Source organism: Pteropus alecto, unplaced genomic scaffold (genome assembly GCF_000325575.1).
Source record: "Pteropus alecto unplaced genomic scaffold, ASM32557v1 scaffold1998, whole genome shotgun sequence".
Classification (NCBI taxonomy): domain Eukaryota; kingdom Metazoa; phylum Chordata; class Mammalia; order Chiroptera; family Pteropodidae; genus Pteropus; species Pteropus alecto.
In genome coordinates, this window is record NW_006441590.1 from 49946 (window position 1) to 62666 (window position 12721).

The 12721-nt window shown below is 39.5% G+C and overlaps 1 protein-coding gene, 1 non-coding gene and 1 pseudogene across 2 annotated transcripts; 2 read left to right on the forward strand and 1 right to left on the reverse strand.

Moving 5' to 3' along the window:
- The first annotated feature begins 3807 nt into the window (after positions 1 to 3807).
- LOC102888191 lies at positions 3808 to 4920 on the forward strand (annotated as a pseudogene).
- Positions 4549 to 4667, forward strand: LOC112485425. Its single transcript, XR_003048434.1, has one exon. It is a non-coding gene; the product is annotated as a 5S ribosomal RNA (ribosomal RNA).
- A 4801-nt stretch (positions 4921 to 9721) lies between the features above and the next one.
- On the reverse strand, positions 9722 to 11062 carry SMIM9 (small integral membrane protein 9). The gene is made up of 2 exons (XM_025051679.1): positions 10921 to 11062; positions 9722 to 9855 (listed from the first exon to the last, which is right to left on the reverse strand). Exons 1-2 carry the CDS (start codon positions 11060 to 11062, stop codon positions 9722 to 9724), a joined length of 276 nt encoding a protein of 91 aa, XP_024907447.1.
- Positions 11063 to 12721: the final 1659 nt, after the last annotated feature.

Below are 12721 nucleotides of genomic sequence, written 5' to 3' on the forward strand. Positions count from 1 at the left end.
CAAGTACAGAATCACAGCATCGTGAAACCATCAAGGAAGGGAAAGGAACTGATCTGCCGGCAGGTTTTGGCCTCATCTCTCTAACTGGTCAAAATTCACCCAGTTGGATGTTAATTTTCCCACACCTCTGAGTTCTGTTTCCCGGGTCCTGGCAGTCACAAGGGAGTCAGACCGCACACGCCACAGTTCCGTGCTGGGTCCAGAAGTGGTAGGAGTCAGAGCCTACAGCGGTCTGGTGAGACTGAGTTTGAGGAGTATAAATTGAGTCCAATTTTCCCATGTTATATGTTAAGTAACTATAGTGATTGATATCAGCACTTAAGAAATAGTTTCTGTCTTTCTTTCCACAAAACCCACCCATTTAAAGTGAACGATTCAAATGGTTTTTAGTATAACCGTAGAGTTGTACAACTGTCACCACTATTTAAGTCCAGGACATTTTCATCATTCCCAAAGGAAACCCAGTACCCATCATCAATCACTCCCCAATCTCCCTGCTCCTACCCCCTGGCAACCACTAACCTATTTTTCTGCAGGACTACCAATTGAATCTACCACAAGAGGCTAAATAAAAACTCTCCCTAGAGATTTTATAAGTACAGATTGGCCCTTGCACTGGTTGGTAGCCCAAAGTCACACTACCGGAGTGGTCTGACAAACCTTAAGTGGATAATTTAAGTGATTTCTTGACTGACAGGGCCCCAAGGTGACTGGCAAAAACACAAGTCCTTTCTGGAGAAGTCTTCATTAATACCTTCATTTCCACACACATTTGCCAAGAAAATGTGCAGCTAACAGCAAAAACAAAACAAAAAACCCCAAAACACTACAAACAAACAAGGAAACAAGGCCCTATGGATGAGATCCAGCAGAAACTACAGATAACCAAACTGAACCAAAACATTGAGATATTGGAATTCGAGATTAGCTGAACATTAGAAAATTTATTAATCCAATTTACCACGTTGAGATATTAATGGGAAAAATTCTATTATCTCAGTAGGTAAAAAATAATGTAATTCAACATCTATTCATGGTAGTAAAAAAATATTTTAACAAACTAGGCATGGAAGGAAGCATCCTTAATCTGGTTTAAAAAAGTTATTTGTAAAAAAACCTACAACAAATATATTTAGTGGCAAAAATCCAAATGCATTTCCTTTACAATTTTGAATAAAACAAAGATGTCACTTTTTTTTTCACATTGTATTGTAAGTCCTATCCAGCACAGTAAAGTAAAAGAAAAGTACAAAGGTATTAAGTTTGAGAAAGAAGAATCAAAATTATTATCTGCAGATACTTACTATCTTTATAGAATATTAAAATCCCTACAGATGAACTATTAAAATTATAAGCACTATTAGTAAGGTTGCTGGATATAGTCTTTATACAGAAATCAATTGCATTTCTATACATCAGCAACACACAAATAAAACAAAAAATACCATTCATTATGAAACCTAAAATAATCAAAAACCTAGGAATAAATTCATCTATATAGACTATATGGAGAGAATTATAAAACTCTATTGGAAACTATTATAAAACTCCATTAAAGAAGGACTAAAAATGAAGAGATAAGTCATGTTCGTGTTTTGGAAGATTCAGTTTTATGAAGATGTCCGTTCTCTCCAAATCGGCTTATAGATTCAATGTAATTCCAATAAAAATCTCAACGAACATTTTTTGTGAAACTCGACAATCTAATTTTAAAATATGTGTGGAGTCGCAAAGAACAAGAATAGCCAAAACATTCTAGAAGAACAAGATGGGGGGACCTGCCTTCTGGATAGTAAGACTTGTTATAAAGCCATGGTAATTAAGAGACTGTGGTATACGTATAGAAATAGACAAATAGACCAATGGGACAGAAGAGAGGCCAGAAGCAGATTTATGCATATTTAGACCCTGGGTAACATGACAGGTGGCATTGCAGAGGAGTAGGGAAAAGACAGACTTTTGTTAAGTGGTACTGGGCATATTGGGGGTGCATATTATCAAAATGGGAATGAAGACTGTTTAGAAGTGAAGGTAAATACTATCCGAATGACTGCAATTGGAAGAAGTTCACAGAGAGCGACTCCTTGAGCAAAATTTAAAGTTTTCATTGAGGGTGGAAAAATACTGGGAAAGCAAGTCGGTTGACTCAGAAGGTGGATGGTCATACTGCTTATCTTTTGTTCAACATTCCCATGCTTTTTTCTGCACGGCAAGTTTCAGTTCAGAGTGCTTATTGCTCAGAATCTGATTTTGCTCCTTGGAATTTATTGCTTCTTGGAATTTATTGCAACTATCTGCTTTTCTCAGTTCTTAGAACAGCCTTTAGGCACAGCAATTCAGTTCAAAGTTCATGAGTGGAAAAGCATAGCTTCTCATAATATTTTAAAAAATGAAATTGAACTCTATTTCATATCATACCAAAATTAATTCTTTGTACAAAGCTTAAGGACTTAAATATGAAACGCAAATCTACAAAATGTTGAGAAGACAATATAAGAGATTTCCTTTATGACTTTGGGGTAGAAAAAGATTTCTTAAACAGACACCAGAAACACTAACATAGACGAAAATGATTGCCAAGTTAGAGTACATTAAAACGAGTACCTCCATTCATCAAAATACATATCGATAGTGAAAATACAATCCTCAAACTGAGAGAAGATATTTTCCACATTTATAGCTTACAAAACATCACTATTCAGAATATTTAAAGAATTCCTACTGGTCAATAAGGAAAAAAATGAAATGAATCAGAAAGATGGGCAAAATTTATTAACAAGAATTTCATAAAAGAGAAAGAAATGATCGAAAAATATATGAGAGAAGTCTTTAATCTCATCAGTTATCAGGGAAATGCAAAGTAAGAGAACGAGATGCAATTTCTCATTCACCAAATTTAATTTTGGCAACAAATGAAAAGACTAATGATGATGCATGTTCTCAAGGACGTGAGATAATGGGAACATTACACTCCTACCGCTGGTAGGAGTATAAATCGGTGTAATGGCTTTGGGAAGCTGGCATTGTATAATAAAGTGGAGTGTGCACTTACCCTTTGACCCACGGAGTCAATCGCAGGGTGTCTTCTTTAGAGAAACTCTTGTACATGCGCGCTATGAGAACTGCAATAATATTTATAGAAGCTTCGTTTAGGATAGAAAAAAATCCAGAAACAATACAAATGTCCTTCTACAAATAGTCTAAATGAGTAAAGCTTTTTTCATAGAATAGGATGTTCCATATAATGGATGAAAATGGGCTAAAGACACCTAAAAGCACCAACATGGGCGAATCTCAAAACATAAAGGGAGTAAACAGAGAAAAGTAAATTAAGAATTTATAAAACTATTATTTGCATTATATTCATAATAGTGAAAAAGTAGAACCACCCTAAATACGGTCACATGTTGCTTAACGAGGAGGATATGTTCTGAGAAATGTGTCATTAGGTGATTTTGTTGTTATGCAAACGTCATAGAGTGCACTTACACAAACCTAGATGGTATGGCCTTCTACACACCTAGGCTCTGTGGTATGACCTATTGCTGCTAAAATACAAACCTGTACAGCACGTCATGTAAAAACAATGTGAGATTCAATCGAGCACAAGAGAAAATGATGTCATCAAGAGAGGTGAACACAAGATGTATGACGCTGCTGCTGGCAGAACACAGTATACTGTTTTTCGGCGAACTTTTTTTATAAGTAGAAAGAATACAGTCAAAAATAATGGTAGGCTCTCTGCTCCTTCTGTTTGACAGACGGTCACGTCTTCCTGTGCAGCACTAGATGTGACCCTAAGACACGATGATGAAGGTCAGAGTGAACAGATTTGGCCATATTGGGCGCCTAGTCACCAGAGCTGCTTTTAACTCTGGCAAAGTGGATATTGTCGTCATCGATGACGCCCTTCATTGACCTCAACTGCGTGGTCTACATGTTTCAGTATGATTCCACCAATGGCAAGTTCAAAGACACAGTCAAGGCTGAGAATGGGAAGCTTGTCATCAAAGGAAAGCCCATCACCGTCTTCCAGGAACGAAATCCCACCATCATCAAATGGGGCAATTCTAGTGCTGAATATGTTGTGGAGTCCACTGGTGTCTTCCCTACTTTGGAGAAGGCTGGGGCTCACTTGAAGGGTGGAGCCAAGAGGGGCATCATTTCTGCCCCAAGTTTGTGATGGGTGTGAACCATGAGAAGTATGACAACTCCCTCAAGATTGTCAGTAATGCCTCCTGCACCACCAACTGCTTGGGCCCTCTGGCCAAGGTCATCCATGACAACTTTGGCATCGTGGAAAGACTCATGACCACAGTCCCCGTCATTACTGCCCCCCAGAAGCTGTGGTGTGATGGCGGGGGGCTCCCTGGAACATCGTCCCTGCTTCTACTGGCACTGCCTAGGCTGTGGGCAAGGTCATCCCTGAGCTGAATGGAAAGCTTACTGGCATGGCCTTCTGCATCCCTACCCCTGATGTGTTAGCTGTGGATCTGATCCGCCACCTGGAGAAAGCTGCCAAATACGACGACATCAAGAAAGTGGTGAGTCTACGGCCATGCCACCCTGAACATGGCCGATCGCATCTGATCTCGGAAGCTAAGCAGGGTTGGGCCTGGTTAGTACTTGGATGGGAGACCACTTAGGAAGACCAGGTGCTGTAGGCTTAAAAAAAAAAGAAAGAAAGAAGAAAGTGGAGAAGCAGGTGTCGGAGGGTCCCTCAAGGGCATCCTGGGCTATACTGAAGACCGGGTTGTTTCCTGTGACTTTAACAGTGACACACACTCTTCCGCCTTCAACGCTGTGGCTGGCATTGCCCTCAAGGACCACTTTGTGAAGCTCATTTCCTGGTATGACAATGAATTTGGCTACAGCAACAGGGTGGTGGACCTTATGGTCCATAAGGCCTCTGGGGAGTAAGAGCTCCCTGGATCACCAGCCCTAGTGAGAGGAAAAGGCCCTCAGCTACTGGGGTGTCCTTGCCCCAAATCGATCCCCCAATACACTGAGAATCTCCTGACCTCCAGTTTCCATTCTAGACCTCCTTAAGAAGGGGAGGGGCTTAGGAAACCCTACCTTGTCATGCACCATCATAAAGTTCACTGTTCCCTCCAAAAAATAATAATGATGAAATTATAGTATAGTAAATACATAAACCAGTAGTATGGTCCTTTATTATCATTATCAAGTATTATGTACTGTACATGAACATATCTGCTACACTTTTATGTGACTGGTAGCACAGTAAGTTTGTTTACACCAGCATCACTGCAAACACATGAGTAATGTGTTGTGCTAGGATGTTAAGACAGCTGCCATGTCACTAGGTGACAGAAACTTTTTGGCTCCATTATAATCCATGGCACCACTGTCATATATGCAATCTGTCGTTGACCAAAAAGTCATTTTGCAGCGCATGACTATAACTATTATATGGGGAGTGGTTAAATGACTTATGTCATATCTACTTCAAAGAATGCTATACAACACTTAAAATTATGTAGACATGGAAAAATATCCATATGTCATATAGTGAAGAAAAAGGTAAACTATGATATAGCGTGCATTGGTGAAATAAAAAGTATCTAGGTGAATGACTTTCTGTTGACTGTGTGTGCATCAGTCTTTCTCAATCTCACGTTCACATTCGTTTGGGAAATGCTGAACATTATACCCTCTTGTGGAGATTCACGTTAGCCCTTAAAGCTTCCTAGAGGTCCTAGAACAAAGAAATGTGTTTAAGTGGGTTTAATCCAGCATCTATCAAAACTGAATTGACCAAAGAGCCACCATTGTCTCGTAACACTCATTAAAACAAAACTATTGTTTCACAGAACAGATTTTGGGAAACTGGTAATATAAGCATAGGAAAAAGTTGGAAAGGAGATACAAGATGTTAATAATGTTTGTTTTCCGGGTGTTAGAATTATGGGTACTCTTTCTTCTTTCTGTATTTTATGAAATTTTCTTGCAACAAGTATGTATTACTTTCATGATCACATCAGTAATAAGGCTATTCCCATTTTTCATTTGCACATTTTAACAAAGAAAATCAAGGCAAACATTGTTTAAGACGAAGACAGTTTAATTTTAACTGATAGATACTTTCTCATTGAAAGCAAGTAGCATGTTCTCCATTCTCTTGGAACTCAGCAAGATAAATATCACGCTTGCCCAATCGAATCTTCTAGTACTTCATTGGGCTGGCTCACCTACAAGAATACTGAGAAGGAAGAGAAAATAGTGAATACTGAACAAAGTTTAATTTTCTATATGGTCTCCTGGTCTGCACAGTTAATTTGTACTTATCTCACCTTTTCCAAGATAGAATTTTAGACAGCTTCTTCTCTTAATATGAACCAAATGATTTCATATGGACAAAAGGTTTTCATGACTTGAGAAAATGAATAAGAATGTGTTTCCAGTTCAGTTGAGATTGGAGGTAGAAGTATGGTCAGGTAGTTTTTCTTCTTTTGTTTTTAAAGTATTATCGAAAAAGACATTATAATCAAATAATACAGTTTGTTGGAAAGATTAGAAAGTGCAGAGAGACAACAATAAACATTAAAGTAAATAACCACAATAGTAATAATAATTAAAATCACCTATTCAGTACCACTAGGAGATAACCAATGTCTAGTATTTTCATTAGGTACTTCAAGACTTCCCCCCCGTACGTATAGTTTTTAATAACAAATTGGATTAAATTGTATATCCTCTGCTATAATCTGCTTTTTTTTTCATTCAACAATGTTTCATGAATGATTCCACGAAATTGTCTCTCTACGACAATATTTTTATTATTATAGTACTCATTGTATGAATGTTCAATGCTTTCTTTAACCAACCAATGGACATTTATTTGTTTCTATTTTTTCACTACTGTGAACTGTACTAAAAGTTCCTTATACACATATATTTGCACACTTGCTGGTGCCAGTCAAGCCCCTTGATTGTCCCTGGAGAACAAGAGATAGCCAGGCTTCCATGTTGATTTCCTCAGGTAAGGAGTAGCCAGCTTAAGTCTTCATTAATGCCACAGCTAGTGGTGTATTGGTGAATAAAGAGGATGAATAAAGAGGCACAGAGAAACTTTGCAATCTTTGCTATGAAATGTATTAATAAAAAATCAAATATTATTGAGAGTCTACTATGTGCCCAGTACCAAGTGCCAATTTTTCCTGTGCCTCAATGTGCCCTTTTATGACTATAGACTTAAGTTTTCCTTTATTTCTGCAACATTTAAAAAAATTATACCTTGGAGTGTTTTTGTTGTTGTTGTTATATTATTTTGATTTTCTTCTACAAAAAAAAAATGACTTATGTCTCCTGCATCTATTATTTTTCTCTAATCTTACTTTCACTAAAATCTTTATTTCTATTTAATAGTCCTGGCTTTTTTGATCCCGTATTCCATATCTACTTTTGCAGTATTTTTTAATCAATGTCTTCTTTTGTTTTGTTGTATCTGGCCTGCCCCCATGCCCTCGCTGTCCTGATGTTTCTTTCACTAGCAAGCTTGTTTGTTCCCAGCAAGGGTTTATTGGGTTTTCTCCTCAGGTTGAGCCACTGGCTTCAAAGATGAAACTATTTCTCTTGGCATGTTGCCTACTTTATCTTCACAGAAGTCCCTCTGAATGTGCATATTTAACCGATATCAGATGCTTCTGATGCGGGTGGCCTGCTGGCCACAATTTGAGTAATAGCGACTGAAAAGATATAGAATCTGATATATCTTGACTTGAGTCCTGGATTCTTTAGTTGGGAAATGCAATCTTCTTCTGTGTTTGGGAAGAAGGAACAAGGTTGGTGAACATATAGCCAGTCTCTGTTCAGAGAAATAAGACTGTGCAGACCAGGAGACCTTTTTAAATCCCATCATACACTGTCTCCCACCATAGCACTGACCCACCAGTTTGTAATTATTCATTTGTCTTATTTCTCTGTCTTATTGACTACCTGATATCTGTTCCGCTCTTCCTTCTCCATATGAGACACAGCCACTCTGTAGCACACATGGGAAAATGTCACCCAGATTCCCCCTTAGAAATGATCTTGTTTCTCTAGTTGCTGAGAGTGCTGTCGAAACACAGCCTTTAGCTGTTAGCAATTTCAAGGTTGGTCTCAGCTGTCAAGATCTGCCTATACTTCCCACATCCATTAATGGATCGATGTGTGGTTATAAATGTCCAGCTATTTCAAGGTAATGTGGGACAGCTCTGATGGGGTTAACTGAGACTCTGTTGAGGTTGCAAGGCTGTTTAACTTTCCCCCTCCTCTCCCTACCATCCGCAGGCATTGATCCCTGATAACACTCTGCATACCAAACACCTATCTCACTCTCTGCTTCTAGAACACCTGACTTGGTAGCACAACTTTTTCCCGAGACTCAAATCCCAAATGTCACTGTGTGCAGCTCAGAGTCCAGAGTATCTGGGTGATGTTTGTGGTTCTCTCAAGTCTGGGTGTAGCCCCTTCTTGCTTAAGTGACCTAGGAACTGAAAGAAGTTGTCTGCCCCTGATCTCCACACCCCACATATAACACAACGATGGATTAGGAAGAGGATAACTACCATAAACATTCTCATTTGAGAAGGGGAAGAAGGGGAAACACACAACAGTCATCGCTTTGCAGTAATACTGGAATCCTGCTGGGCAGACATCGATTAGGCCATGGTCTTGCTTTATAGGAGAGCTCCCTGACCCATTGCCCACCCTTTGGGAGGCCCTTCCTGTCCATTCATTATTCTCTATAGCTGCATCTGAAGCCAGCTTTGGGGAGCATGCCCTCCTGGGAGCCTTCAAAGTCTATGTCCAGATACTATTTTAAGGCTCAAACAATGGATAGCTCATTTTGTTCTTGTTCATGGTTTTTTTGGCAATAAGCTTCTCTCAAAAACTTAGCTGACTTCTCTTAGGCTGTAATCAGTTCTATGTGCCAGTAACCACATATCTACGGTTGTTTCCTAAATACAGGTTTTGACCCTGTGATCATTTTGAGGTTCTTGGAAGTTATAATTGGAAATACCATACGCTTAATTCGATCTTTGCCCTTGAGCACTTTATTAGATTGTGAAGTTTGAACAGTCTTTCGCTACACAAAGCCTTTTTTAATCCCATCATACACTTTCATAGGTTCCCCTACTTGGACCGTCTCCCACCATAGCACTGACCAACCAGTTTGTAATTATTCATTGTCTTATTTCTCTGTCTCTCTAGCAACCAAGACAGAGTCAGATAGTAAGTGCTGATTTAATTAATAAAATTTCCAGCTATGCTTAACTATATTGTTAACTATTTCAGGAATGTCTTTGGCTTCGTATGATTTATGTAGATAATTATTTTCATAAAATTTCAGGCAATTGAAAAGAATTAATGATATAATCTCTGCCCATTTTCCATGTATAGTTCCTAAACCAAAGGGAAAGATGATTAGGAGCTAATGAAGTTAGTAAGAAAAATCATCAGTTGCAAAAATTGGTTGTTAAATATCACCTGAAAGTCGTTGATGATGGACAGAGCAGGTTGGAGGAAAAAAAAAAGAGAAAGTAGAGGAGACTTTTTAAAAGGGAGTTGTGTGGCCTTTCGGAGTTTTGTTACCAGAATCACCTTTCTTAAAAATTTCCCTTAATTACTGATGTGCAGGATGGTGGGGAACCTGATTGTTCTAGCTTCTTCCTTAGGTTCCCTCTCTCTTCCCCTCTCCTCATCCCACACCAGCTTACGTGAGGCAGCAGAGAATCCCCAATAGTACGGTGCCGATAAGAAAAGCAAAAATGGCTGCGGGAGGTATGACACTCTTCACGAGAGTCCACATGTAATCCTTGAAGTTGCTCAGCCAGGACCTTTGGTTTTCTGCAGAAAGAGCATAGAGTTTCATTGAGGAGAAGAGGTCTAGTAAATGATGAGGCTGGGATCTGAACCTTGGTTCAAGTTCAAATAGTCGTCCCAGATATTATGCTCTTATAGTTGCCCAGAGCCCATATCCTTATCTACTTTGCTGTGGGTATCCTCAGATGGGTATCATCTTTGCCCCTTTATAAGTCAAATAGGAACAATAATCTCTGCCCTAGATAGCTTAAGGGCTATTTGGAGGTCTTGGCCAGTAAATGGGGGTACTCTGTAAAAGAGGAGCATGAATGAATAACTAATGTGTTGTTGTTGCCTAGAGTATGTTTAGGAGTTCTGCAGGAGGCTGAGGGCAGTGAGTGTCCCAGGAAGAGAAAGGAGAAGGCCACCAGCCCCAGGATCATCCAGACGGGGAAGGGGCCAGGATAACTGGCAGAAGCAACTTTAGAGGGAGTCTGCTGATCAAGGTAAGGCTCGAGATATTGAGATATTGGCTTTTTTCTTTAAGAAGTTGGGGAGGAAGGAGAAAGTACTGTGATTTAACCCCAAGGATAGAGGTAGAGAAAGCAAAAGTGTTTGAGTGTCTGTGATGTGGAGTTAAGAGGATTGACCACTCAACAGCAAGACAGTTTCCAGAGCTGAGCTTGTGCAAAGTATCTGAGCAGCATGTGTGTGCATGTTGGAAGCTGTGCTTTGGGAGCACTTAAGCCACAGATCACTGGGTCATCAGATTTAGCTTAAATTTCACTTTCTTTGCCAAGTGTTCCCTGACCCCTCCACTAAAATGACTTTAATTATCTTTTTGTCCTCAGGGAACATTTGTCATATTCCATGGGAGGTTGGCGACTATGGCTTTGGTGCTTCGCCTGTGAACTCATAATCCATGTCATTCAGCAAAGGGTTTGGTGCACAGTAGGTGGGTTAGTGCTCGTTGAACTAAACTCAACCAAACCAGAATAGTTGGCTTTCTTGTGAACATTATCTTTAAATACAAAATCAGTTTTTCCTGACCTGAGACATGAATCTTATGTCTTAAAAGGAAAAGAACATTCATCTTAACAGCAAGCATACCCCTCGAGCGTGGTTTTAATTCTGCTTCGTCTTGTATTCCAAAGGCAGATAAAGGTGACATAGAGAAAGCTGCAGCCTCCAACAGGAGACAAGTCAGAGAGCACAGCAGAAATCCAATTCTCAACAGCTTCTGGGGTTCCATGGACTCTCCTGAAGATCACTCGGCTGCACTCACTCAGCCAAGAGGAGATGGCTTTTTCCTTGGCTCTTTCCAAGGCAGTTGTGTCTGAAAAGTTAGAAAATGCTAGGTAAGTTTTTATTGCAAAAAGTTTTCTCACCTGTCGTGAACACAAGAATAATTAACCAGCTGATACTGTGAATCCTGTACTTGGTCAAGATTCAGCAAAATGCACCCCCCTTCCGAAAAATGAAACAACATAAAACAAAAATTTTATATGCTCTGTCAGGTCAGATACCTGACATTCTTTTCTAAACTAGATCCCCCTTCAGACTTCCCCAACTCAGTAGTGGATATTATTTCAGTTGCCCGAGCCAAAACCTGTGATGTCATCTTTGACTCATTTTTTTCACTCCCACATCTTATTTATCAGAAAAGCCTGTATCGCTTTATCTACAAAGTGTACTCATAATCCTGCCACTTCTGATTACCTCCACTACTATCCACAATCATCGGTCTTCCTGCAGCCAGCCATCCTCATCTCCTTCAAGCCAAAGAGATTTCACTTTGTCGTAAGTCGAATTTTGTGCTACTTACTTTCTCGAACTTGCATCCTATTATTTCCTCCTGATCACTCCAACTGAGCCTCGCTTACCCTTGAACAAGCCAGATATGTTCCTACATTGTGTTTTTTTTTGTTTGCTATTCTCTCTGCAAGAAATGTTTTCCCCCAGATAGTCTCATGACTTATTCTCTCACCTCCTTCAGGTGTTCAAATATCACTTTCTCGATGAAGACTTTCCTTAGAACTCTTTATTAGAATTGTACCACTCTCCCACAAGCTTCCGAATTGTCTTTTCTGCTTGATCTTTCTCCATAAACTTCATCAGAATAGAATATAACATATATTTTACTTTTTTTGTTTTATTATATGTCTTTACTGACTAGACTGTCAAAAACCTGAGGGCAGAGATTTTTGTCTGTTTTGTTCACCACCGAACAGTACCTAGCACATAGGGTGCTCAGGTGCTCAATAAATATTTTTTTGAATGAATGCATGAATGAACAAATGGTGAATTTGGGTGGATATTTTTCATTGCCTGAGCCAACAGTCATTCCTACCCTTCCTTTTCCACTTACTACGTATAACTAGAGAAGCTAGAAAAGCTGAACCCTCCCTTTCCCAGACATTCTTGCAGCCCAAAATGGCTATGTTAACAGAGTTCTAGACAATAAAGCATGAAAGAAATCCGAGGGGCACCTTCTGGGAAGTCTTTTTGCTGTACTGGTCAAAGAGATGGCGCTACCATTTACCCTTTGCACTGCTTCAAACATTGTTTAAGAATTACCTGAAATTGAATCAGCCATCTTTTGACCATGAGGCAACATACATGAGGAAAAGGGCAGGGAAATGACATTTATTCTGGCTCTGACAATTTCAAGCCACTAAACCAACACCTCTATCCACCTACTTCTGGAGTACTTGGTATGAGAAAAATAAAACCCTGTTTGAGTCATTATAATTTCGGCTTTCTATTACTTAAGACATTTATAACCGATACACTCGTCCACCGGCTGATAGGCCTTAAAGAGAGCCGTGTCAGGTGGGGAGCCACTTACTTGAAAATTCACTTAGTGCCAAAGGATCTAAAGAAGCCAGTGAATTAGGCCTCGATCTTCACA